Genomic DNA, 27621 nt, shown 5'->3' with positions numbered 1-27621 from the left:
GCTGGAGGCCTTGAGGCAAGTCCAAAAGCGTGCTGAGGACTTACTGAGAGGAAACGGGATTGGGACCATGAGTGCAGGCAAAAGTTTTGGAAGCAGAGCAGGAATCCACCAGCTTCAGGGTATCTGAAAAGGTTCCCTTGTATTTGCAGGGCAGAGGTGTGAGGCTGGTGGTGACAGAGGAGTTTAATGGACAGTCCTCAGTGTTTTCCAGGAGAGCTGGGTGGTTCTTCTCCCATGGAGACCTTGCCAGGCTTTGATGGATGGTGCAGAGCCCAAGCCAAGGCTTGGACACATGGAGAGCTCCATGACTGGAGATCTGTCCAGCACTGGGTGTTGTGTGAAGCTGTAGTGCAGCTACAACTGGTGTTCAAAGCAGCCATTGATTCCTGTGAGCCTTCTTTGGGACAGCAGGAATGCAACGCTGAAAAGATGATTCTCAGTGGGGTTCAGAAGCTCCCCTGCCCACCCACTCACTCTGTCACACCTTTGGGTGACTGCCACCATGTCACCTGCAGGGCTGCATGTCCTCCTTTGCTCTGGGATACTCAGAAATCTCTCCAAGATGCTTTATCAGCATCTCCTAGAAATCAGGGATGCCGAGAGCACTTTGGGGAGGAGAGGCTTCTTGTGGCAGCAGCCCTGGTTTCTTTATTAGAGTGTGGAAAGCCACAATTAAATAGCTAAAAGCTTTAAAATGGTCATTTAAGGCTTCTGGGCTTTTCTCTCTCCTGTAAGAATTGCTTTGTTGTTTTTTTTTTTTAAGTGGTGTTTCAAATCAGCAGCACTATAAAACACAGCTCTGGGTTTATTGCTGCAGCACCCTGGTCCCTGCCTCTCCTGTGTCCATCCTTGCAGGCAGGTGGGGATTTAGCAGAAGGCTCTCAGCTTCTCCACAGGCTCTCAACCATCATTCCCATCCAGCCCCCTGTCTGTGAAGCCCCCAGCTCCTGCTGCTGTGGGATTGTGTGATGTGCAATTCTCTGAGAGCCAGACCCTGTGCTGTGAGGCTGTTCCAGGGTGACTGAGCTGCATGGGAAGGTCTAACAAGGAGGCAGGGTGAGAAAAACCCCATGAATCTACTTGCAGTCGGTTTGTTAAAGCTCTCCAAGGGTTTTTTTGGGGGGTTTTCCATGTGGTTTTTGCATGCCTGGGGTTCAGAGGCTTTGCACACCATGGAAGGGGTCTGGCTCCTCGTGTCAGGATCTGGGAGCAGGGAGGTGTGGTGGGTGCAGCAGGTTGATCACTGACAGTGGCTGGAGCTCTTGCAAGTGTTAGGTCTTGAAGGACTCTTTCCACAAACGCCTTGGTGGATTTTTGAGCCTTTCTGTGCTCACATTTAGCTCTGAGCAGAAGCATTGACCCACCCCTTGCCCGTTGTGGTCCCCAGGTGTTGGCACAAGATTCCAAAACTGAGGCAACAGCTGAACTGCTGCAGTGCCTGAGCTGCTGCAGTGCTGTGGCTTCTCCTAAATTCTCTCAGAATTCAGTGTGTTCAGCAGCAGCTGGGACAGGAACACCTGTGGGTCTGCCAACAGTCCTACACTTCACCCAGTCCTCTGCTTGAATTCCTCCTCAATCTCTGCCACTTGCTTGGCTGCATCATCCTCTGCTAGCGATAGTCCAGGCCCACGGGTTAGGCTGTTGTAACTCCTGCAGACGTATTTTGGTGGCACCATGCTCAGACAGCCGTGGGCTGAGCTGGAGGTGACCCAACCACACTTCATGTGTCAGTTCATAAACTTCCTTAACACAATATTTGGCTTGGGCAAAAGCCTGGTAAGTCCACAGATAGATGCTAAAAAATAAACACGGCTGTCAGCCTTTGTCCCAGCCCCTTGACTCAATCGATATGTTTATTAATCTTTTATTCCAAAGCAAAGCCCTCAACTCCTTAGTGTTTGTTTAGGTTTTAGTGTTGTTATTAGTTTTAAGTTCTCCCTCTTACTCAGAGGTGTTTATCTGTGCAGAGGCTTTAATCCAGCAACACCCTGCAGGGCTCAACCTTCCCTGACCCATCCCTGCAACGCCACTGCCTGTTCCTGACACCAAAATGGGGCAAAGTCTTTCCCAGAGCAGTGATGTGGTGATGTTGCCTGAGCTATGTTCTTCTGGTGCTGTGGAACAATGAGATTTAATGCTGTCATGGCACAGGGCTGAATTATGGGTGGCTGGAGCTCATGTGATGTTTTGCTTTGTGCTGTCCTTGACTTTGACTCGACCTAGACTCCAGTTTTGAGATTTGGTTCAGGAGTGGTTCATCTCCAGCTCTCCCATAACTGGGGTTAGCAGAGGTTAGTCAAGGCTTAAGGAGATGTTTCAGGAGGCAAGTCTGGAATGTTCTGAAGGAGTCACTCTGGATTTACCACAGGAATGCTGCTCCAGGAGTGGGGCCAGTGTTCTAAGTGATGAATTTGGGTCTGGAGTGATCAGGACTCACCCCAGACAATGGAAGTTGGCCCAGAGAAGCTGTGGCTGCCTCATCCTTGGAAGTGTTCAAGGCCAGGCTGGATGAGTCTTCAGTCTGGTCTAATGGAAGGTGTCTGGCCCATGGCAGGGGAGTGGAACCAGATGGGCTTTAAGGTCCCTTCCATCCCAAACCATTCTGGGATTCTGTGATGTTCGTGTGCTCCTTCCCACCCACTGCATCAGCAATTCCTGCAAAGCTTGAGATGCAGCTTTAAACCAAGCTTTAGCACTCCAGGAGTACAGACAGCCCTGGCATGGGCTCGGGAGCACAGGCAGGGAGGAGGCTGGAGCTGGAGCTGGAGCTGGAGCTGGAGCTGGAGCTGGAGCTGCTCCCCGTGGGGATGGGGTGAAGCCTGGAGTCCTGCCTCTGTGGCCAGGTCAGGCAGCAGTTGCAAAATGTTGGGCTTGCACAACGTCTTTGTGATGGAGACACGGCCTGGAAACTCTGAAAGGACAGAGGAAGGCAGCTGGTTTGCAAAGCTGCCAAGAGCTTCTTGTGTGGGGCTCCAGCCCCTTCCCTGCCCCTGGAACTGGCTCCACCCCAGCACTGATGGCACAGCTGGATTTGCTGTCAGATGGAAGCACAGCTCAGCCCTGTGTTTTCCACCCTCTTGGATGGAAATCTGTGCAAAGGAGGGTCTGTCATTAGCTGTGCTGAGGAGGAGGATTGCAGATACACTGGTCTCGTCTGGACCATAAAGTCCCAGGTCAGTGAGGCACAGATACAGTCAGAGGCCTTGCCGGGGAATATTCCAGAGAGCAGGAATCCTTGGCACTGTGTTCACACTGGAGGGATGGTGCACTCTTTGGTGTTCCAGTGTCACTGCACTGCCTGGCTTCCCCTGAGAGGGAGCAGAGAGGTCCTGGGGCCAGCAAAGCTCTTGCCAGTCTGGAGCCACCCTTCCTCTCCTGCAGAAATGGGAAAGATGCTGGTGCTCAGGCCTGCTGCACCCTTCCCATGGGAGGCTCTGCCAGAAAACTGGTGGTGTTTGTACACAAGGAGAGCAAGGGAGGAGAAATACTCACCTGTGCAAATTTCTTGTCCTGAAAGAGAAAAATCTCCAGATTGTCCTAGAGCTGAAGAGAAGTAAATCAGAGCTCTTCCTTCCATGCACCCCAGGCCAGGTTCAGACTGACAGAGGGCAGGGTTAAACTGGATATTGGGAAGAAATTCTTCCCTGTGAGGATGGCAAGGCACTGGTTGGCCAGAGAAGCTGTGGCTGCCCCTGGAAGTGTCCAAGGCCAGATTGGGCAGGACTTGGAGCAGCCTGGGATAGTGGAAGGTGTCCCCTGCCCATGACAGGGATGGTACTGGATGATCTCTAAGGTCCCTTCCAACCCAAACAATTCAGTGTTTCTGTGGTCCTGCCCTGGAGGCAGATCTGCAGCTGCTGTGTGTTAGAACATGTGTGTGTGTGTGTGTGTGACATGGCCTGCAGGATTTGCCAACATTTGCTGCAGTTGTGGAATCCCCAGTGAGAGGGCAGGTGAACGTGCTGGAGCTCTCCCCGAGCCATCAGGGAATTGAGGGGGAACAAACCACACCAAGAAAGCTCTTGCCATGAACAGAGTGTGGGTTTCCTGACTCTTGCTCCCCTACCTGCTGTGCAGCAGCTCTCTGCCTTCCTCTGGAGACAGCCCTGTTGCCATAGCTGGTACCCAAACTGGGCTGGTAATGGGATATCTGCATGTTTTAACCCACAGGACCACCCTGATCTGTGTTGGGTTGATAGGCACCTTCAAAGTTGTTGTCCTCTGTGTAGATTTCAGCAACAGCTGAAGGGAGGGAATTGTGTGTCCTCAGCCTTGTGTTTGCCTCACACAGAGGAACACATTTCCTCCCATGCAGACTTAGCAAAACATGTCATGAGAAAATGAAGAAGTCTTAGTGAGGTTACAGCAGTGAAGCAAACAAATGTCCTGTTCTTGCTGGGGGTGGATTAGCTTTTGGAATTGCCTTCAGAAAATTGTTGCTCAGTTGGCCTTGCTGAGACTTGGCACCCTGGCACTCATCCTGCCAGCTGGGGACACCTCTCATGTCTGCTTGTCTTCTCTTTTGCTGATAGGCTGAGAAAAGCCCGTTGGCCTTTACTACACTTGAGCTTCTCAGTGGTGGCAGACAAGGGCATTTGTTGTCTTGCTCATGCCCTCTAGTGTCACACACAACGGGCAGAGAGCACTTCCACAAGTCTCACACTTTGTCAGGTTCCTGGTGCTACAAAATCTTGCTAATCCTGTAGCTTGAAATCAGAATTGTTGTATGAGGAGAGCAGGTGTGAGCAGAGTTATTTGCTGAAATCCACGTACATCAATGCAGCAGCAGGCAGGACTGTGAGTGAGAACAGCATAGAATCCCTTAGGTTGGGAAAGACCTTTAAGATCCTTGAGTCCATCTGTAGAAGATGGACAGCACTGAACAGCAGATACAGATTTTCTGTCCCCTCTATAAATTCAAAGCTCTTTGTCCCTGGCAGACACAGCCCACAGCTCTGCAGAGCATCACTCAGTCAGTGACATGGGTGGTCACCCACCTCACCCTGGAGGCCACCAAGCCCTGGAGATGGGAGTGGTGGTGGGGAACCAGAGCAGTGTCCTTTTGAGGTGTCAGCAGTGCTGGGAAGGGTCTGCCCCTGCTCCTGAGTGTGTTTTACAGCAGTGTCCCTTCCTGTTGTAACTTTTGAACTTCAGGCTAGCTGCCCCTGCCCATTTGGATCCTCCTTTGAGCCTGTGTGGCACATTCCCTTCACTTCTTTGCTCCCAAAGGATCTCTTTTCTCACTGGGCCTTTGGCTGAGTGACAAAGCTCCTTGTGATGCTGAGATCCCACCTTCAGTCATCCCCACAGGGTTCCCAGCCTCACACCCAAGCTCATCAGCCCATTTCTTGTCTTCCAAACATCATAACCTGCACTGGGAGGGAACAAAAAACAAATTTTCACAGGAGGGTGACTTAGAGTAACCCATCAACCACCGAAGAACTGAGCTCAGGATATCTGGAAGAGGGATTCTCCTGTTTTGTTCATCTGGAACTTGCAGATCACAGGCAGCTTTGCCCATAGGGATGCCCATCCTTGCAGCCATGGGGCAGAAGTCTGTTACCATCAACTGCTGGCTCTCAGGGCATGCAGGTGGCCCTGGGGAATGTGGGTGGCTCAAGGGGGATTCCAGTGCCTCTGGCAGGATGTGGATGGCTCTGGGGGAATGTGGGTGGCTCAGGGAGGGTGTGGATAGCTCTGGGGGGATGCAGATGGCTCTGTGGGGATGGGGTTAGAAAGGCAGAGCTGATGTTACCTGAGGTAACAGCACAGAGACAGAGCAGGGTCCTCAGTGCTGTGCCTGCTCTGCTCTCCTGTGGGGACAAGTGACAGCACAGGGCAGATGTGCAGCCTACAGCTTTTGGGGTGTGCTGGTGCTGCTGTAGCAGGGTGTGGAGAAGTGAGGGATCCCTGCTTGCCAGGCAGGGTGAGCAGGCAGTGAGGGGAGCACGTTGCCCATTGGTGTGCTCTGGCAAGTGGAGTTTCACATGGGCAGCAGGATAGATCTTGTGGCTGTGCCTCTGCTTGACCCCTCACCAGCCACGGTGCTTGGAGGCAGAGATGTCACCAAAAGGCAGAAGGGTCTCCAGAAGAGGAGAGCAGCCCCTGAGGCTGGGCTCAGTGGTGACTTGCACCAGGTGAGGATGCCAAGGGTGGCTCATGACCATGTGCGGTTGATACAGACACCTGTGAGTGCTCCTAAACCAGCCCTTGTGACACCCAATGGTGTTTCCAGGCACTTCAGCAATCCATGTGCTCTGGGCTGCCTTAACCCTTGCAAACCCTGGGTTTGGGTAAGCCCTGGGTTGGGTAAGCCATGAAGGAGGTCATGGTTGGTCTGCATGGATGGAGAGGAGGAGAGGGAGCACTGGGTGCCAGCCACAGACACGTGGCTGTCCCCAAAGTGGGCATGTCACACATGCATCCCCTGAGATCACACAGTTCCTTCCTCCAGACCTTCTTTATGCAAGGTTTGGTCTGTGCTCACACATGGAAACAGCATGAAGCTGTGTCAGGGGAGGTTTAGGTTGGAGGAAAAGGTTGTTCCCTCAGAGGGTGGCTGGGCACTGGAATAGGCTTCCCAGGAAAATGGGACTGACAGAGTTCAAGGAGTATTTGAACACTCTCAGGCACAGAATGGGATTCTTGGAATGTCCTGTGCAAGGCCAAGACCTGGATTCAATGATCCTTTTGGGTCCCTTCCAACTGTGCATCCTCTGTGCTCTCACAGAGCTCTGCTCCCAAATTCACACACAGAGCAGCTCTGCAGCTTCCTGGCTGGAATGGGGCCACCTCATTTGGGAATCTCTATTCCAGCAGCACCCAGGGATGTTCCCACCCTCTCAGCTTGTGAAATCCCAGAGCAATCACTGCTCAGGGCAGGGAATGCCTGCCATGATTTGCTGTTGTGTTGCTTGTCCCTTGACAGGAAGGTAGGACGTGCAAATTGGGATGGGGGGAGATTGAATCTTGTGGCTCTGATGCCACCTCCACGTTCCTTACAGCAGTCTGGGTGTCTCAGGGTGGATGTTAGGAAGTAGCAGCAATGGTTTTGTGTGTATCCTACAGTCCCTGGGATTCCTGTCACCAATCAATGCTGCTTCTGACCTGGAAGTGGTGCAGAAGCTGCCAGGGCAGCAGACTGATGCTCTCTGGGCTGTGGGGCAGTCAGACAGCCCCAGTAATTCTCTCAGCCCCCTGGGCAGTGTCCTCTCTCAGGGAGGTTTGGGTGATGGATGGACCCTCCTGGAGCTGGGTGGATTTTTCCAGCTGCCCTGGTGCCTGTTGGATGCAGGCACAGAGCACAGCAAGCTGGGCTCACTCAGTGCACGGGAGCTTGGTGCTCTCCCAAGGGAAGCTTTGCTTTTGCCATCACCCCATGAGCACCTGTGGGTTCCTCTCTGCACTTTGTGTCACCCCTGGAGCCATCAGGAGGGGACTGAGGGCTCTGTCTGGGAGCCAGGGATGTTCCTCAGCACCTCCACTGTTAACTCACACCTGTTAAGGGCCTTGTGAGTAATTCCCTCCCCAAACCTTTCTTGCTTCTCTGTGACCTCATCCCAACACCACCATTCCCCAGCTTTCTCTCAAAGCATCACTAAAATCACAAAAAACATTTCTGATGTTTTCCTGAGCATCTTCATGCAGCAAGAAACCCCTGGAGAGATTCCCCTTCCTGCTGCTCATCCTTTGAATCTGTGCAAGGCCAGGCTTTGGCAAGCAGAGGGATGGAAAGAGATGAGCTCTCCTTCCCCCACCATCACACAGCATCTGCAGACAAGTGGCAGGAGGGCACAGAGGAGGGATGGAAGTGCTGTGGTTTGGATCATCTGGAGTGTCTCCAGTCTCCTTCCCCACTGCACTGGGACTTGCTGTGTTCTCCTGACTCAGTAACACGCTGCTATTTAATTAACTTTTGACTTCTGGTTTAAAGGAGCAGTGCACAAAATAGTTATTTACTTCATTTGGAAATTCTTTTATTCGTTACCATAATTATAGCTTCCTCCCCTTTTTTTTTCTTTTTTTTTTTTCCTTTTTTCTTTTTTTTTTTTTTTTTGATATTTTAATTAGCAGGGGAAGGGAGAGAGGGAGGAGTGGGGGAATATTTGCTGCTCTCCTTGTGGTTATCACATCCTTCAAATTACTAAAAGAGGCTGGGATAATAGGTCTGGTGATTATATATAGGCACCATCTGCTCTGTGGCTGCTTCCTATCAAAGTGCAGTTAGGAGAGTGCAAGGAGGATATTTTCTCTCCAGCTATATTAAGACTGTTTCCATCTCAGCTCCAAAGCAAAGCTCTCTGCATGCAAATGGATCAAATGCTCTGTAATCAATGGCTCAGTTTTGGCAGCCTTGAAGCTGTTTTTTTGGGGGTTTTTTTTAAATTTTGTTTTATTTTCCCCTCAAGTTTTGCTGTTCCCATCCGTTATGCAATTTTATTTCAGGCTGGTTGTTCTGATTTGATGTTTTCTTGTAACCATGGTCCCCCCTGTTTGCTGAGCAATGCGGTCTCGTGTTAGCTGGCGCAGGGATCTGTGCCATAACTCCAGTGAGAGGCAATATCTGAGCAATCAGGAATGTTTTGGAGGATGATGAAGGCAGATTTTTAGGATGCATCTGCTGTGGGTATGTAGAGGAGGTGGAAAGCTGAGCTGAGCTAATTTGGAGCAGTAATGGGAAAGAATTAATACTTGGTTTGTGATACCAGCCCTGGTTGTCCTGTTGCTGCTGGGGATTGTTGGGGAGCATTGCAGGGCTCAGGATTTGGGAGTCAGAGAATTTTAGAATTCCAGACTGATTTGTGTTGGAAGGGACCTTAAAGAACATCCAGTCCCACTCTCTGCCATGGGCAGGGACACCTTCCACTGTCCCAGGTTGCTCCAAGCCCTGTCCAGCCTGGCCTTGGGCACTGCCAGGGATCCAGGGGCAGCCACAGCTGCTCTGGGCACCCTGTGCCACAGCCTGCCCACCCTCACAGGGAAGAATTTCTTCCCAAAATCCAATTTGACCCTGCCCTGTGGCAGTGGAAGCCATTCTCCTGTCATGGGGTGTCCCATCTTTTGCATCTTCTCATGGTGGCAGCTGGATACTGTGTTTTTGCCCCTTGGTGGCCTCAGAGACCCAGCAGGCTTCTCTTTTCTCCTGGAGCTGGTAAGATTTGATGCTTTTGAAAGAGAAATAGGAGAAGGAATAAGGCATGGCCAGCCCAGATGGAAGGGGAAGGTGCTCAGGATGGGGTGTGTGAGTTCCCAAGAGGTGGAGGCCAGAGGGAGGTTGAAACACTGAGGAATTTGTCTTGCAAAATTTGTGCCATGGTTCCGAAAAGAGAGGGGGAGTAGGTGGCTTTTTTTTTTTGAATGAGTGAAAGTGGCTAAAAAGAGATAAAGGAGGAGAAAATCCAGAATGAGTTGGCAAGGATGGAAAAGGCTGCAGGTGTGTTTCAGTCTGGGTGCTGACTGTGGGATGCACATCACATGAGACACTCACTGTCCTCATGGGTTTTGTCACTGCTGAAGACACTCCCTGCTCTCACCCCACAGCTTTTTAATGACTCTGGGGATTGTTGGATCCCAATTTCTTGGGGCAATTCCAGAGGTTTGGCATTCACCCCTTTCACTTGACTGGTTTAGGGCCCATCATGTCTCACTCCCAGTTTTCCCCAGGTTGCACATTGCTGTGTAAAGGATGCACATCCTCCAAGCTGGCCTCCTGAAATGGTTGTAGGTGGTGGAGGGGTTTCTCCATCTGGAGTGTGGTGGAAGCTGATGCTGTTGGAAATCTCAACAGGGAGATGCTCCTCAGACCAGGGATGGAGGCAGTGGCTGCTGCTTGAGCAATGAAAATGTTCTTGGACATCCCCTTTGGGTGGAAAAGGACGTTGGGAAGGAGAGTTTCTGCATCCCAGTGCTGTTTATCTGGCTTCTTTCGTGAGCAGGGGAGGAATTTCTCCCAGGAGCCCACAGCAAAAGCTATTTTCTGGGATAATTAGGGAGGCTTGGTTCAGCACAGCAGCATTTGATATTAATGGACCAGGATTCCCCAGGGACAAACAGTGATTTTCTGTGCTTTGTGTATAGGTTTAGAAGAAAAAAAATGGATTTATTGGCCTGGACATTGGGGCATTGTGTTTACCCCAAGAGACTCGTGGTTTAGGGCAGAACCTCCTTGCAACATATCCCTAATCCTCCATCCCCACCCATTCCCACCTCCCTGAGCCACCATTCCATGCATTCTTTTGTCTGTCAGTTAAATCCTGGTTATATTCACATTCTGGATGCTCTAGTGGGAAGCAAGGACCTGTCAGAACTTAGAAGGGGCTCATAAAGAAGAGGGAAAGGGATTTCTTACATGGGCTGATAGTGATAGGACAAGGAGGAAAGTTTTAAATTTATAGTAAGTTTTAAAACTTATTTAAAATAAGTTTTAAATTTTAATTTGAAATTAAGAGAGGGGAGATTTAGTTTAATTTAAAGAAGAAATTCTTGGCTGTGAGGGTGGTGAGGCCCTGGCACAGGGTGCCCAGAGAAGCTGTGGCTGCCTCATCCCTGGAACTGTTCCAGGCCAGGTTGGACGGGGCTTGGAGCAGCCTGGAATAGTGGAAGGTGTCCCTGCCCATGACAGGGGTGGAACTGGATGTTCTTTAAGGTCTCTCCCAACCCAAACCATCCCAGAATTCTGTGAAGGAGCCTGAAAGCATCTCCTGAGCTCCTGCTGCTCGCTGAGACAAGCTGGGCTTCCTTCCAGAAGCGCATCCCGTCGGATTGCCGGAGCCACCAGGGGCTGAATTTACACATCTTTAGATGCAGCCCTGCTCCTGCTGCCACACAAATGAGTAAATAACAGCCACAGCAGTTCCTGCTGGAGCCAAACAGTAGCTCCACGTGTGTTTGTGCCATGCAGGGAATTTCAAAAGCCCCTGTGAGGGTTCCTTCCCCGCTGAGCCTCGCATGCGCTGCTCGCAGGGAGCAGCAACAAACGGGTTATTGTTTCTCTGTCCACTTTCTTCAACAGGAAACTGTGTTTAAAAACACCATTTCTTTAAAAAGGTTTGCTTGACAGTCTTTTCTGCAGTCTGTGCTTCTTCCCTGCTTGAGGCAGCACTCTGCTTGGATGGGGTTTTATCCTCATGCAGGGGTTAACACCACTAATTTCCTAATTCCACAATTTTCCTTTTCCCCAGTGGCTTCTTGGATTTAGGACCCTGAATTTCACCCCTTCATGGGTTAGATCAGCTCATGGTTCAGAGGGCAGCACATGGATTATCCAGCTCCTATAAACACAGTTTGTGTAGAAGTCACAGCCACAGAACACAGGGAGATTAAAGGAAAAAAGGCACAAAAAGAGGCTCCAAGGGTTAGGGGATGTTGAGCTAAAAAATGTTCCATCAGGTTCTGCTCTGGCTGTGCTGGAGCTGCCTGGGGCAGCCTGGGGAGAGGGTGAATGAGGTGCCCAGGAAGGAGGCTGGGTGCCAGCTGGGCAGTGTGACCCACTGGCAGCTCTTTCCAAGGGTTCTGGGCAAAGAAAAGCTGGAAAAGCCCTGGGCATTGCTCTGCCAGCACGGGGAAGCCTTCCTGGAGGAGAGGATGTGTCGTGACTGGGATGGCAAGGAGCAGGCAGAGGGGAGGACTGGGTTGAACTTGGGGTTTGCTTTGTGAGGGGGGTGCTCAGTGTTCCCTCTCCACGGGGGAGCTTCCAGGCTGCACAAAACCTTGTGTGGATTAAAAACATCCCCACTTTTTGGGGTCAGGCTGCTGTTCCAGGTACCAACAGACCAGGAAAGGAGCTGTGTGTGATCAGATGCTGCCTGGGGACTCACCATAAACAGCTTTGCAGCCAAGAAGTGCCATTTTTAAACTAAAAAAAAAACCAAAAAAACAAAAGAAGGTCCCAAAGGGTTCAGTATGCACCTTGCAGTGCTTTTTCCTTTTTTTTTTTTTTTCCCTTGCAGTGCTTTTTCCTTTCTGCAAGCATGGGGAAGATGTTATTTGGAATTGTAACCTGATTTATGGACCCACTGCTGGTCCTTTGGGTATCAAGGGCTTGATGAGGACTGGAGACATTCTGAACCCTCCCAGTGGTGGGTTTGGCTCTCACTGGAAGCTCTCACATGTGTGTCCTATCAAGGACTTTTGCAGCACTCTAAGCCAGGTTTCACGAAGGGAGAGGGAGAGTGAGCACCTTGTCAGCTGTCCCACACTGTGTGGAGGAAGGTCTGCCTGCAGAGCCCAATTTCTCAGCTCTAATCACAGGAATGGGTGGCTTTTCCCTTCTCAGGCTGAAAAAAAATTGGCCCAAAACCCTGAGAAACCACAACACAAATGTCTGACGCTGTTCCACATGGTCCTCAGTGAACAAAAACCCTCTTGAAATCAGCCCTTGCCTCCCAAAATAGGCAGCACCACTTCAAAAGGGAAAAGAGGGGGGAGGGAAAAATCCCAAAGCCAAGGCTTCATGGGGTGAGAGCACTTGCAGCCTCAGAGTTTCTATAAGTGTGTTGTGGTGCCTGCCAGCCCAGCCAGAGTTTGGTCTGAGATAAATCCAGATTTGCCTGGGGAGGGGGTGGTGCCACAGGGATGCTCCCAGCGTGGTCAGCAGCTGCCTGCAGTCATGGGGAGCTTTGTTGCCATCACTCCTTCTCCATCCCCTCCTTTTTTTTGTTTTTTGTTTTTTTTAACCTGGGAATATTACCCTGAGCTTGATCCCAGTCAGGAAATCATGGAGAGGTTTCTTGCAAGGAAACCTGGTCTGGTGTGGGCTGAGCACAACCCTGGCTGCTCAGAGCAAAGAGGCAGCACCAGCCCAGGGTTTTCCAGGGAAAACCATGATCTGCTCCAGCCCCTGTCCCACTGCACACCAGCTTGGAGGGAGCTGGCCCAGGCAGTGCCTGTGTAGAGTCTTGCAGCACCTGAAGGGCAGGAAAACACTTCTAAGCCAGAAGTGGGGCATGCCTAAAGGCTGTAGGGGATCCTTGTGCCAGCGTGGGATGCCCTTTGGAGTGGTGATTTCCCCTCTTTGTTTGCCCAGCTCACAGCACTCAGAGAGGCAGCCGTGCCCACCCACCTCCTGGGAGCTTATCTTGGCCCAGAATAACATTTTAGATTTCCTTTTTAAATTTAAGCTTGATATTTTTGTAGTAAAAGAAGAGGAGGCATGAGTGTAAGGTGATAAACTCACACTTGCTTTTCTTCTGCTGAAGTTAAAGCCCACGTGGACCATTTATTTTAGCCAGGAGCAGCCCTGGATTCACCTTGGACCACCCAAAAAGCACACAGAATGGTCAAATTCAGGTCAGGACCTACAATAAACTGATGCTTTGGAAATAATTAGCTACATCCTCTTATTTCAAGAAATTGAGGGTGTGACCACAAGCAACAACCTTAATAAATATTATTAATGAAATTATTAATAAATACTATTAATAAATTATTAATAGATATAATAAATATGGGCATTTGTTAATCCCCTGGGGATTACAGTAAAAGAGGGATGCCATCCCAGTATTCTCAGCATTTTTAGGGCTGATGGAAATGGCTGAGGGGGGTTGCAAGAAACCACATTATCACCAATAAAAAGCAGACCCTAAAGTTAGGCCAGTGCTAAGAGCCCTTAAATCACCTCAGTTTGGTCCCCAGGTGGTTTCAGAGAGCTGGGGACTGGCAGCATCCTTTGCAGAGGGATTTTCCCTGCTGCATCTCAGGTGATGTGGGAACTGACTCACACTTCAGTAAAAATTTGGCTTAGTAGAAGGTGTTCTCTTGGATCCAGCTTTGCATTATGTCAGGGAAAGAAGAGGAACTGATTTTTGTCTGGTGCACTGGGTGGTTTCTAATTGTCCCTGGCCATCCTTTGGAGTTCATTATTTCTCCTTCAGTCGACACCAGCTTCTAATTAGGGGACATGAAATTAAGATGGAAGAGCAGCAGTTTGCAGGGTATTGCTGCTCGTGAAGGAATCTGGGCTGGATTTATGCCTAAAATGCCCTCTTGTGTGCAGGGTGCTGTAAGCACTGCTGGGTACCAGTGTCTGCACACACCCTGTAGGAGCTGGATTAGCAGAGCAGCCCTTGGCCTCCTGAAAGGGGACAGTGAACCTCAGTCCTCCTTGCCCCTTCTCTGCATCTCTCCTTCATCTGAGGGGCACAAATATTTCCCAAACCAGAGTTTTTCCTACAACAGACTCAGGGTGAATTCTCTCCCCATGGCAGAGTGGCCATGCCTGGGGGCAGCAGGCACACAAGGGCTCTGGGTGATGTGGAGCCAATGCTCAGCCCTGCTGATGCATTTTAACCAATTTATCCATTTTTCCCCCTGTATTTGGGGGGTTTAAATCCTAACTATATTTTTCTCCTGAGAGGGTGATGTGGCATCTACAGATGCTGTTTTGGGGGTACAATTGCAAAGCCAAGAGCTGAAAAAACTTGCCCAAGACCTTCTGAAATCCATCTATTTCCCCATTGGGGTGCATCACAGCAGAGCTTTAGGAAGCATAACGCTGCTCTGGAAGCAATCTCAGGATCTCATTGACATCCTTTTATGCCAAGAGACTTCTGGAAGATGTTTGTATAGTTTTTAAAAGGGAAGGGAATAAATTCTTCTCCACAAGCCACCCCAGTACTTCCCTGCAGAGCGTGGTGTCACTGTTATGTGTTGGCACAAGAAAACCCTTTCAGAAGTAGGAATTATTTAAACATTACAGAAATCCACAGGTTTTTTGGCCTCATCCAGCAGCTGCCTGTGGTACCAGCTGCTTATTGCAGGTGGTTAATAAATGCAAATGTGCTCTGGTGTTTCTCTCTCCCCTCCTTTTGTAACCCCACTAGTGCCTCATTTTCATGCATCTCCTGGTCAGCAAAATGGCTTTGATGGTGGTTTTTCCCCCAGGCCTGAGCTGGGAATTAAGCCTGGCTTAACCTTTGCAGCATGGTGCACCTGGCTGGGGGTTTTCCACCAAGACTCATTTATATTAAATAATAACATGGAGAGGAGTCTGAGTGGTTTTGGTGAACTGCTTGTAAATGCAAAAAGGGGATTAAGGAGCTTTAGGGCTTTGGTGCTTTAGATGGAAAAGCCATGAGAACAATGAATTTCCCCAGGTTTTGTACAGTTTAAAAATTTGGTTTGGAAAGAAAAATTGAAAAGTTTTTGCTTCTGTTTCTTGTAGGCTGGAAGGTCATTCTAATCCCTCTGCCCTCAGGTTTTCCTGGAGCAGGGAAATTTTCCCTGGTTTGCATCCTAAATCTGTACATTAAATTACATACACTCTGTTTATGGTTAGACCAGTAGGTTAGTGACTCTCAGTGATGGAGTTTGAATTTTGTTAAGCAAACAGAACAGTCTTTTAATCCTTTTTTCAGTACTTGAAACAGAGATAGTCCTTGGAAGTGTTTAAGGGCAGCTTGGACAGGGCCTGGAGCAGCCTGGTCTGGTGGAATGTGTCCCTGCTCATGGCAGGGAGTTAGAATGAGGTCTGTAAGGTCCCTTCCAATGCAAACCATCCTATGGTCCTTAGGACTCAACAAGGCTGAGACATTGCTGTGGATGAGAAGTACCCTTGCAGTGATTTTGGGAGATGTGTAAGTGCTCCTGCTTCAGGGCACAAGCCAGGTCCTAACCCAAAGGGAGACACAGAGATGCTTCCCCTGGATCTCTGTGGGGACATCCCCATCCTGGGGATTTTTACACTGCTCAATTGATGTTTTTTCCCTAGAGCTGGAATCCACACACCACCTTCCCTTGAGCAGCCCAGCGTAGCTCGTGTGACCCCATCTCCTTACAGGTACTCCCATCCTTTTTGCTTCCCAGGAGGCAAAGCTGAGAGCTCAGGGTAGGGCTCAGGGGTGCTGCAAAGCCATCAGCCAGGCACCATGGCCAACCACCACCACTACACATTTTATAATTTCATTTGATTTTTTTTTTCCTTTTTCTTTTTTTTTTTTTTTTCGGGGGACTCTGCTGCATCCCGGGCCGCGAGGGGGGAATAACCTCTTTGATTTTATTTTTTTTTTTCAGTTCTCTCAGGCCAGACACACCACAGCCCTTTGAAACGCTCTGTGTCCCTTACCCCACCCATGAATGTGCCAAACCAACCTCTAGGACATGGATGGATGTCTCATGAGGACTTACGAGCTAGAGGACCCCAGTGCATCCCTTCCGATCATGCCCCCCTGTCTCCACAAAGCAGTGTAGCCTCTTCGGGAAGTGGTGGGAGTGAACATTTAGAAGATCAGCCTTCTGCTCGTAACACATTCCAGGAGGAAGGGAGTGGGATGAAAGGTGAGTGACAAACCAGACCCCCCCACCCACCCCCAGCACCCAGAGGCAGGAGGGGAAGAGCTGCCCCTGCTCCCTGCTCGCTTTGGGGAGAGGATCCTCGTGGCCAAGCGGGGCCTCCCAGCCTTTTCTCCCCACCTTAGGGATTTAGGGTTAGGGGAATGCCTTGGGTTTTCTTTTAAGTAGCAGCTGGTCCTGATCTGACGTCTTGCACTTGGGTGCCAGTGGGCTGCTTTTGCCCCAAAACCCTGTGAGCTGCCAGCTTTGCAAAAAGCTGGATTTTTTCCATTGCCTGTGGCTTTTGGCTGCGAGTGGTGCTCTTTTTTCTCTTTCTTTTTTTTTTTTTTTTTATTTATTATTTTTATGACAGTGAAAAATAGCTTAGAGCAAGCTTAGCAAGCCACGTGTGATCTGCCATTGCAGTGTTTGATACCCTCCAAGTATCTGGGGGAAGTTTTGGCTTGGGGTACTTGTTTGCAGTGAATTTAACCTGTGTGTTTCGGTTGGTTTTCCCATTATACCTACATTTCACAGAGATTTTGGCAATAAATATATGTGGTTCTGGTGGTAAACAAGGCAGAAAATGAACCCCACTTGCTGCAGTCAAAGATGCAGAGCAAACTTCAGGCTGAGGAGGAATAAACAGCTAAAAACTGGGCAAACACACAAACTGTGTGTTCCTGGGAACAGAATGAAAATGACCCTGCAGCTCTCAGACTGATTTAAACAACTCCAATTTGTATTAATGCAAAGCAGCTCGATTGTGTGCAAACCAGTGGTGTATCAGAATAGGGAAATAGTTGTATTTTTTAACAGTCACAAGGTCTGATTTTAGTCTAATTACAGACAAATTGAGATGTGGATAAATCTGTGTGATGTGGGACTGCATTTGGCTTGGCTCTGGATGGCTTTGATGTGCATGAAATAAATGCATGAAAAACCCCTCATGGTTCTAGGGAATGTAATAGAGGCAGGTCAGGTCCTGTAGTCTGTCTGGCCAGGGAGAACTTTTTGGGAGCAAGTATTTCTAGGGGGGAGCTGTTTAACACTACATTTCTCCAGGTTTCTGCAGAAGGAGCTGGAGAAAAGACCATGGGGAGCTTTGCTCCCTGTGATCCACAGCTGCAGCTCCGGGATCTGCGTGGAGAGAAACTTCCCAGTGCTGTGCAATCAACCTGTGTGGCCAAATCCACAAAACCCAGAGGCTGTGATTGATGATGATCAATTAAATAACCCCCACATATTAACACATCCCCTTGCTGCTCTGTGCAGCTGGGGTCTGTCCACCCTTCCTCGGGCTGTCCCTTTCCACACTCCCAAACGATTCCCCCATTGCTGACTCAGCCAAATGGCTTCTGTCCCCCTGTCCAGGGACGTGCAGAACAGATGTTCACAACCTCTGGTGTCTCTGCCTGCCCTGTCCTCCCCCCTCAGCTGGGTTTTCTTCAGCTGAACCATTCCACTGCCTGCCCAGATGATGTTTTCTGAACTTGGGGTTGTTCCTGCTTCTCTCCACCAGGATTATTTCCAAAAAGTCCTCATTTTATTGAAGGTGTGCTGCCCAAAACTGGACTTGGAAGCAGAGCAGAGGCTTGTTTGCCTCCAGACAGCATTCCTGTGGCTGCGTAGCTCATCGTCCTCAAATAACAAAGCTCTGTGAGCTGCATATGACCCACTGTATCCCCACAGCTTTCCTGAAAGAAAAAAATCAAAAAAAGGAGAGGGAGAGGGAGAGGGAGAGGGAGAGGGAGAGGGAGAGGGAGAGGAGAGGACTGCCCGTTCCCTGCACTCCGATGGTGCCGTTTCTGGTTCCTGCAGAAACAAACGTGCAGCTCGCTGCATTTTTATGGGGCTGCCTCCTTCTCCATCCAGGCTGGCTGCTCCTGCTGCCAAGTCCTGAACTGCAGCCACGTCTCCCTGAGTGCCTGCAGACTCTTGTGGCTGCGTGTCCCCCCTGCTCCTGCTCAGCTGGTTCCTTCTTTAACACCCTCCAGGGCATCCAGGAGGATCCAGACCCACGGGATCTGGAATGTCATGACAGGTCCCCATCTGCCTCACCAGTTTATCTCCCCCAGTGTCACCTATTTCTTTCCTTTCTGTTTATCTTTATGCTCCCATTTCTTTCCATCTATCTTCATGCTGAAGGGAAAATGCCCTTTGGCTTTATCCTAGCTCTTGGTTTCTCCAGGGGAAGATATGGACACTTGTCTCTCCATAGATCCCCGTCTGTCTGTCTGTCCCTTGCCATGTGCCTGCCCATGGACAGGGGTTGGAATTAAATAATCTTTAAGGTCCCTTCCAACCCAAACCATTCCAGGATTCTGTGATTCCTGGGGCAGAGCTTGGGGAGCACCAGAAGGCAGGTCTGGGTAGAGCCAGGAGTTTCTGTTGGAAGTATATCCAAGGTGTCCTGTGTGTAAATATTGCAGAGTGAGTTGTTTTCCTTCTAAATTTCCTGACAGCCGTGCCATGACTTTGCAATTAGCTGCTGGTAATTGCTGATTAAAGAGTAGCTCTGCAGGCAGGTGGTTCACCCATCCGTGCAGAGCACTGGGAAGTTTGACTTTCCAGGGACCAGGAAATCACCTTGGATGTCCTTGCACCTCCTGGTTGCCTCTTCCTTGTGGGAAGGGGGGAAACTCCACCACACACAACACACTCTGTCTGTCCTGGGGTGGCTCCTTCTCCCCAACCTGCTTCCAGGATTGCCATCTCTGCTGGCAGGGGGGCTCTGGGACCATCACTCTCCCCAAAACTGAGGCATGATCCAGTCAGGCTGATGCAAAGGCAAGGAGCTGCTTCTGCAAAGGTTGGAGAAGGGTTTCCTGCAGGGTTCAATGTCTGTGGAAGGTTGAATCTCTCTTCTGGAAGCATCCCTGTGGGCTTGGCCATTGGCATGGATGTGTGCCAAAGGCAGGTGTCCTGTGGGGATGTGGGATCAGGGAGACTTTTAATGTGCTGTCACTAGAATGGTGTGGTTTTGTGTTAAAATGATGTTGAAATTTGAGCCTGTGCTGGAAATGGGGCTTTTTGCTGAGAGGTTTTCATTTATTTTAAACAGAAATCAGTTTAAGAGGGTGCTGGTAGCAGACTTTGGGACTGTTGCATGTCAGAACTTTTGGAAAACTCTGAATTTCAGCCCTTCTGTGCTCAGTCATTGCTTTTCCCCATGTTTGGTGTGGGGTTGATCTCCTGTGCAGCACCTGAGGAATTTCACTGGCACGTGAATGTTTCTGTGTGTCTGGGATTTGGGGAGTGTGAGCAAGATGCAGCATGCTGGGATTGTTTGCATCCTCTGCTTGGATGCAGGGTGGGTTTGGGATCAGCCTGGGCAGCAGGAGACTTCTGGCAGATGGATGGATTGCCTTGGGAACCAAACTAAGGCCTCTCCTGGCCTGTCCCTTCCACTGATGAGACCACCTTGGTTCAGGAAGAGGTCATGGACAATCCTTGGCTTGCAGGTGGTGCTCACCAGTGTGGGACTTTCTGGACCCATGAGGTGGATGTCCCAGCAGTGGGAATGAGCTCCCCAGTGTCTCACTGGTAGGGAAGGGGCCAAGGACTGTGGACAAGGCACTGCTGAGAGCAGAGCACATCAGCTGGGAAAGCTGTGGCAGAGCTCCTGTGGGGTTGTAGGTGCTGAATAAAGCAAGTCTCAATTTGGCAAAGCATTTCAAGCCTTTACAAACTAAAAACCTTGTCACAGGCCCAGTGCTGTGCTGCAGCACAGACACCTGCAGGGCCCCTCTCCCTTGTGGGGTGTCACCACAGAGCCCCAAAGCTGCAAAACCCTGCATAGCTGCTTGTTGTCACATTGCCTTGTCCATGGAGAGCATCTCATCATGGAGTCCATGGGGTTTTGAATGTCACAGAGAAAGGATTCCCCTCCCAGGTTCCTGACTCTGAGACCATGTTGAAGTCAGGAGGATAAATGTAATTTTGGGTACCCCTCCAGCTGGGCATAGAGGTGCTACCCTGCAGGAAACAACTGGGAAAGAAGAAGTCATTTCAGTCAGTGCATTTTAGGTCTCAAGTCACCCTCTGAAGCAGGGTGTGGGGCCATCTTTGATGGCACATCATTTTTCCATCCCAAACCCATCTCTCTAGCTCTGTTTAAGCATCCAGTTCCATCTTCAGCAATGCCACCATCCCTCAGGCCATAAATCAGTGTCTGCCATCCACAAAACAGCCCTTTGCTTGTGCTGAGCTCAATCACTCCATGAGCTGCAGCACTTCCATGTTCCTGGGAAAACAGCAGTGAGGAGCTTGGTGTGCAGTGGCACAATGCCACTCCCCATGGGCTAAATCCCAGTGGCTTTCCTACAGAAACCCAGCTTCTGAGGATGTTGGGTTGTTGTTGTTCCCCTCCTCATCCAGGGGCTGGTTCCTTGTCCCATCCACATCCACAACCCTGTGTCCTCATCCAGGGCCTGGTTCCTCCTCACATCCACACTCACAGCCCTGTGTCCTCCTCCAGGGGCTGGTTCCTCCTCACATCCACACTCACAACCCTGTGTCCTCATCCAGGGGCTGGTTCCTTGTCCCATCCACATCCACAGCCCTGTGTCCTCATCCAGGGCCTGGTTCCTTGTCCCATCCACACTCACAGCCCTGTGTCCTCCTCCAGGGCCTGGTTCCTTGTCCCATCCACATCCACAGCCCTGTGTCCCCATCCAGGGGCTGGTTCCTTGTCCCATCCACACCCACAGCCCTGTGTCCTCCCAGAGGTCCATGAAGCTCAGTGAGGTGTCCCTTGGGATGCCCCTCATGTTGGTGCTGATGCTGTTGCTCATGGTTGTGCTGTTCCATGAATTCAGTGGAGCTCTCCTGTCCTTCCTTTGTGCTGCAGATGTCCCAGCCTGGCTGAAGAGCCTCAGGCTGCACAAGTACGCCGCCCTCTTCTCCCAGATGACCTACGAGGAGATGATGGCCCTCACCGAATGCCAGCTCGAGGCACAAGTATGTCCCACCTCACCTGGGGGTGACAGCTTCCAAAGCCCCTTTGTGGGTCTTCCCATGGTTGGGAAGCAGAAAAAGGGAAATTGGGTCTTGGGGAGTGAAAAAATCTCGCATAGTACCTGAAATAAACCTTGTCCCTGTGTTGTTGTTGCTGGAGTCCCAGCATGGAAGTCCAATCACTGGGAGCTGTGCTTGGGGTTTTTTTGCCTAGCTGGGATTAAGTTCAGGAGTTTCAGGGGTGCAACTTGTGGTAGCCAACTCCCTTAAAGGCAGTGGGGCTTTGATGGCTGACTGCCTTTGCACATGTTATAGAATCATAGAATATTGCTGATTGGGGTTGGAAGTGACCTTAAAGACTATCTGGTTGCAACCCCCACTGCTCTCAGGTTCACCTCTGCATTATCCTTGGGATAAAGGGGAATGGGAACACCATTGCTCTCCATGTGTGAGGTGCACCAGGGAGGGACAGGCTAGCTGGAAATCTCTATCCTCAGCAAGTCTGTGGTTGATTTTCCATGTCCCCCACAAATCCCTGCACTCAAAAATGTAATTAATTTCTAGCAGCCCTTTCTGTTTGGGAGAGGAAGGGTTTGGGTTGGGCCAGCTGCCCTGTGGAAGTGTTAACATGAAGTTTTGTCCTGTTTTTGCAGAACGTTACCAAAGGCGCGAGACACAAAATAGTCATCAGTATCCAAAAGCTAAAAGAAAGACAAAACCTGCTCAAATCTCTAGAAGGGGTAAGTAATCACAACCATCTTTGTATTTCTTGTGTTTTTAAGAAGCCAGGAATTAATTCTGGGGTGAAGCACTCTTTGCTTAAACTTATTGTGGGGATCTGATGCAGATTTTATTTCACAGAATTCCAGAATGGTTTGTGTGACAGTGATCACAGGGGTCCAAGGATGAGGGAAGAGATGAGGATCTGACTCCATGTCTCAGAAGGCTGATTTATTATTTTATTATATATATTATATTAACTATACTAAAAGAATAGAAGAAAGGATTTCATCAGAAGGCTGGCTAAGAATAGAAAAGAAGGAATGAATAACAAAGGCTTGTGTCTCAGACAGAGTCCAAGCCAGCTGACTGTGATTGGCCATTAATTAGAAACAACCACATGAGACAATCCCAGATGCCCCTGTTGCATTCCACAGCAGCAGATAACCCTTGTTTACATTTTGTTCCTGAGGCCTCTCAGCTTCTCAGGAGGAAAAATCCTAAGGAAAGGATTTTTCATAAAAGATGTTTGTGACAGGTTTGGGCTGGCAGGGACCTTAAAGTCCCAGCCCTCTGCCATGGTAGGGAGACGCTGTCCACTAGACCACATTGCTCAAAGCTGTGTTTTGCAGAGTGGGTCCTAATGCATCTCACACAGCTGGCATGGATGTACCTTGTAGCCCTGGCCAGCCCCAGGGTGCTCAGAAAGGCTTGGTCATTCCTGGAACATCATATGGGCACCCTGTCCTGGGATAAAACACCAAACACCCACATCACTGCCTGAACAACAGCTTGAATTTCCAAGGAGAATAAACAGAAACTTCTTTATCACTTCAACAAAAGCTTAAACCCTGCAGGAAGGGCTTTTGGGGAAGTAGCAGCACCACAGCCTGGCTGGGAGCAGCTCACCCAAGCTCTCCCTATTTATTATGGCTGTATTATATTATACTTAATTGCACCATCTTCAAACAGCAACTTGCAGAGCCTCCCACTAGGGGCTTTTAAATACTTCTGTGGTGTGTTGCTATTTATTGGTGTTTTCCTTAACTTGCTGCTTCACTATTTATTTATAATATGGGCTTGTGCTCAGAGTATGGCAGGAGCTAATAAAGCCATATTTACCTCCGTTATTAATAATAACTATTAAATCCAAGAGCTGGATGGAGCTGGCTACAGCCCTGTGTTTTCCAGGCTATTGCACAGCCTCTTCCTCCACTCCTCCACTGGGATTTGGGAATCTGGTATTGATTGAGTGGTGCTGTGCAGGAGCTGGAGCCCAGCTCAGCTGGCACAGCCAGCCAGGCACGCTGTAAAATACAGGAGGGAAGTGGCAGGGACTGGTTTGGAGCCCTCTGGGGTGGGTTTGGGCTGTGGCACTGTGACCCTGTCCTGCTCTGCTGGGGCTCAGAGCTGCCTGTGAGCTGCTTTCCCTGGGAGGAGACATCTCTGCTTTTCCAGGCTTCCCATCCAGTTCTTGCTAAACAAGAGCATGTGTGGGACTTGATGCTTTTGGGCAGTGTCTCGCTGCTAAATACTGCTGCTTTCTTGGAAAGAGCTGCTCCACCCCTCTCTGTTAGTTAGCAGGGCAGTATTTTCTCCCAGAAAAATAGTGCCCAGCAGACTGACACCAGATCTTTGTGAGAAATGGAGCTGAAACGTCCAAGAGTGAGCTGGGAATGCAGCAGGAATTAGAATCAACAACTGTTCCAGGGCTTGCAGACATCCCATGTGCCCACTTAGCGTCCCTTCCTTCAGCACATCAGGATTCACTCCAAAAGTTGCCTCTTTCCAAGCAGTGTCCCATGAGCCAGACTGTGCAGGAGCCTGCAGTGAGCTGTTCTGGTTCAGGCCACATTAAAAACAAAATGCACTTATTTCCCACATTAAAAACAAAATGCACTTATTTCCCATCAGTGGGGCGAGGATCTGACCATAGAAATGGAGTTCTTGATCCACACCAGGAGCAAAGCTGGGGTGCACCCAAATTCTCTCCCTCCTGGGTGGATCTGCCCCAGGATCTCTGAATGGTTTTGCTGTGGGAGTTTCAGTTCTTTTCTGTGTCTGACCACAAATCACCTGCTGCCCTTGAAACCCTCCCAGTGCCCTCTGCATCCACTCCCCCAGCCCATCCCAGCGTGGACAGGGATGTCCCCACAGCTGCCACAGGACAGGCTCCAGCATCCCAGCATGGTGCTGGGCTCTGAGGTGATCCCAGAGCATGAGGATGCCATGGCAAGCAGTTTAGGGGCAGAGCAGTTAATGGGAGCCAGGCTTGAAGGTGGTGCTGGAAATGGGAAACGAGCCCATGTTAATGTAATTCCAGTGAAATGGAGCTGAAATGTTGGGATTGTAGGATTGCTGGGGAACCAACAAATATATTTTTGCCATCTGCTCTGTCAGAACCACGTCTGACTCCTTCCAAGGCTCACTGGCACAATGGGACAGATCTCCAAGGGCTCCTTTTCCTTAGGAAAAGCCAAAGCCTCCTTTTACTATCAGCTCAGCACTCAATGATGTGATATATTTTTAAAATACGCAAAATTTTTGATATTTTAAAATATATTATTGCTGCTCTGGGCATTGAAATCTCCCAGGCTCAGTCACTTCCATGGACTTGCCATTACCCTGGTGGAAATGTGGAGACATTGAAGCTGGATTGTTGTTGGGTTTGGGTCCCAGTGGTTGATGGGGGCACATTTATCTCTGGGGATTCAGTTCTGAACACATCCATGGATAATCAGACACAGTCCCTGCAGCACTCCCCTGATAAAAAGAAAAGACTTGGAGAATGAAACCTGGCTGTTGGCTGTGGAATGCAGCAGGATCCTGAAGCAGGAGCAAAGCTGGGAATTCTCAGGGGGTCACAGGAGGGGTGCTGATGTCCCAGCAAGGACAAACCTCCTCTCTCTCTCTTCCATCCACAGGACATCCTGGAAGGTGGCAACTTGCGTGTCCCGCTGCAGGAGCTGCACCAAATGATCCTCACCCCCATCAAAGCCTACTCCTCCCAGAACTCGAGCACGGAGGAGCACAGCAGGGAGGTGGACTCGCACCACGGCCACCCCTCCTCCTCCCTGCTGGGCTCGGACAGGGACAGCCAAGGCTCGGACTGCAAGGACTCCGCGGCCGCCGGGATGCAGCAGCACCACCTGCCGGGATGCGAGGGCGAGTCGGGAGGGGCCCCTTTGCCCGAGGGCGACCTGCCCGGGCAGTTCACCCGAGTGATGGGCAAAGGTGAGCAGCTGCCATTTCTCCTCGGACTCCTCACCAGGGATGAGTTTCCCTGAGTTTTTCCCTCCCCGCCTTTCCCTGAGCTCCTGCAGGTCCCAGTCTCATCACTAAGAAGGAGTTTCCCTGAGTTTTTCCCTTCCTGCCTTTCCCTGAGCTCCTGCAGGTCCCAGCCTGAGGGGTGATGGTTTTTTGAGGTCCTTTTGTCATGCTGGGGTTAGAGGTAAGAAGATAGGGCAGGTGGGCTGGGATTTTGGGGAGGGGCAGCAATGGCTCAAGCTGCCTGCCTGAGGTCCAAGGTGGACAGCATGCATTCCAAACTCCAGGTCCCAGGTGGAAAGCATCCTCTCCCTGCTCCAGGTCAGATGCAGAAATCACAACTTTTCCCAGGGTCAGGAATGGAAGATGTCCTCTCTCGTCCCATCCAGAGCCCTGGGGTCATCCCACTGATCCAGAGGTGTTTTGAGCAGCATCCCTTGGACTTACTCTGCTTGGAGTAGGATAGCAGTGGTGCATGGGCTGGACATGAGCCATTTGGAGTGCAAATCAGTGGCTCCAAGCCCCTTTTTATGTCCCAGTTTGGATGCAGGACATCCAGAATACTCCAGTGCCATTCCCTGTCGAGTGCAGGGTGTGCAGCTTTGCACCAGGGATGACACATTGGGAGGTAACAGGAGCAAGCTGAGGTGAGGACTGACCTCCTGTGCAATATTCAGGGTTCTTGGAGAAAATCTGTGTGAGCCTGGATGTGCCCTAACCTTGCTGGTGGCTCCTGAGGTGTCAGTGCTGGCTGCATGGAGGGAGATCTCCCTGGGGAAGAGGAAAGGGGTTCTCATCTGCAGGAGACTGGGAACAGGCAGAACCTCATTGGGGTGCCACAAAGAAATATCAGCCTTGTCTCTATTTCCAACCTTTTTTGCAAAAAAATAGCTGAGATTTTTTTCTAAAATAGCTGAGATTTTCTCTACACAGGAACCTGGTGCAGAATTTGTCCCCAGCTGGTTCCCTGCAGAAACAGCCACATGTGGGGCTCCAGCCCCATTTTATTCCTGAGACAAATGGCAGAGTGTGGCACAATCCCTGCCAAGATGTGGTGTCCTCCTGGACCCCCAGGCATCCCTGCCAGGGGTTTACAACAGGAGAAGCTCACTCCTCTGTGAGCTCATTCCCAATTCCTTCAATGACATTCATTCCAAAAGAGATTAAAATTCATCAGGGAAGGTGGGAATTTACCACTCTGCAGTGGGGGCAGATTTGGCCATGGGAGAAGGAGCTCTCCTGCCTATGAATAGGGATTGATCCTGTGCCCCTGAGTTGCTTAGGTCTAATTTTGGGGACTCCAATGGTGCTACTCTGGATTTACACCATCATAACAGAGAACAAAATCTGGCCCTAAATATAGGAAGGTATGGCAGGAATTGGGGAAGGGCGTTTTTTCTCACTGATGAAAAACCTACTCGTGGTTACAAGGGAAACAGGATGTCCAAGGTGGTTGTGGGACCCCTCCTGGGCCCCATCCTGATGTCCCCATCCCCATTTCCCTTCTCTTGTTCTTTTTTTTTCCAGTCTGCACACAACTTTTAGTTTCCCGACCCGATGAAGAGAATATAAGTTCCTATTTACAGCTCATAGACAAATGTCTAATCCACGAGGTGAGTCGTGTCAGATCATCTAAAACTGTTGTTCTCATCACTTGGAAACTGTTTCCAAAGTGTCTGTTTATGTAAACCTTTGGGTTTCTAACACAAATATTTTTGGGGGGTATTAATAGTAATTCTGACAGAGCAGGCTTGGAGCAGCCAGTAGCTCCAACGTGGTGCATGGAAATGTTGCTTCCCCCCACGCTGCTTTAATTGCCAAGGCCTGGAGCTGGGAAATTCATCTGGCTCGTGACAGTCCCAGCAGCAGCTGGATGAAAGCAAGAATCAGTCCCACCAGCAGCTGGATGAAAGCAAGAGCCCTGGGATGAACGTGCAGGTGGTTCCCATCAGACAGACCCGGCGATCCCTCGGCGTTGCCTCCTCCTGTTTTGCACCACGTGCTCTTGGGATTTTGCAACAGGGATTTTCCATCTGTTCCTGCTCCAGAGGATCTGCCTTGGCTGGGTGATGGCTTGGGATGGCCAGGCTGTGCCACAGGGCTCTGGCACGCTCCTGCCTGGTGGCAGGGAGGGATGGCCGGTGTCCCTGGTGTCCTGCCGTGTCTCCTACCTGCTCTGGCAGCACCTGGAAGAAGCCGCTTCCATCACCTGCCTGTATGGGAGCAGAAGTTGTGGAAGCTGAGGACCAGAGAGCAAAGCCAGGAGGACATGGAACTTTTCCCAAAGTGCCTGCACTTTTCCCAGCAGAACCACCCAGGTCCCAGGACCACCCTCTGCGCTGGCTCCGGCGTAATCAGCGCCAGGAGAGAGCATCTCCTCCTGAGTGGTTCAGAGCAATCAAGTCAGGC

General features: G+C 50.2%; 1 protein-coding gene across 5 annotated transcripts in view; it reads left to right on the top strand.

Moving 5' to 3' along the window:
* Window positions 1-27621, top strand: part of SAMD4A (sterile alpha motif domain containing 4A) — a 102675-nt gene that overhangs the window by 63873 nt on the left and 11181 nt on the right. For 3 of the 5 annotated variants that reach the window (XR_013182912.1, XM_054635029.2, XM_054635027.2), the window contains exons 4-8: window positions 16009-16272; window positions 21119-21228; window positions 21879-21965; window positions 24870-25179; window positions 26740-26825. Coding sequence is in view for 4 of the 5 variants with exons in the window: in XM_054635029.2 (XP_054491004.1) it covers window positions 16009-16272; window positions 21119-21228; window positions 21879-21965; window positions 24870-25179; window positions 26740-26825 (857 nt within the window). In the remaining variant the exon portion in view is untranslated. The remainder of the gene's footprint in view (window positions 1-16008; window positions 16273-21118; window positions 21229-21878; window positions 21966-24869; window positions 25180-26739; window positions 26826-27621) is intronic. The other 2 variants (XM_054635030.2, XM_077180861.1) reach the window with 1 other exon arrangement.

The sequence above is a fragment of the Agelaius phoeniceus genome, chromosome 6 (assembly GCF_051311805.1).
Source record: "Agelaius phoeniceus isolate bAgePho1 chromosome 6, bAgePho1.hap1, whole genome shotgun sequence".
NCBI classification, from domain to species: Eukaryota; Metazoa; Chordata; class Aves; order Passeriformes; family Icteridae; genus Agelaius; species Agelaius phoeniceus.
This window is presented reverse-complemented; position numbering and strand designations above follow the sequence as displayed.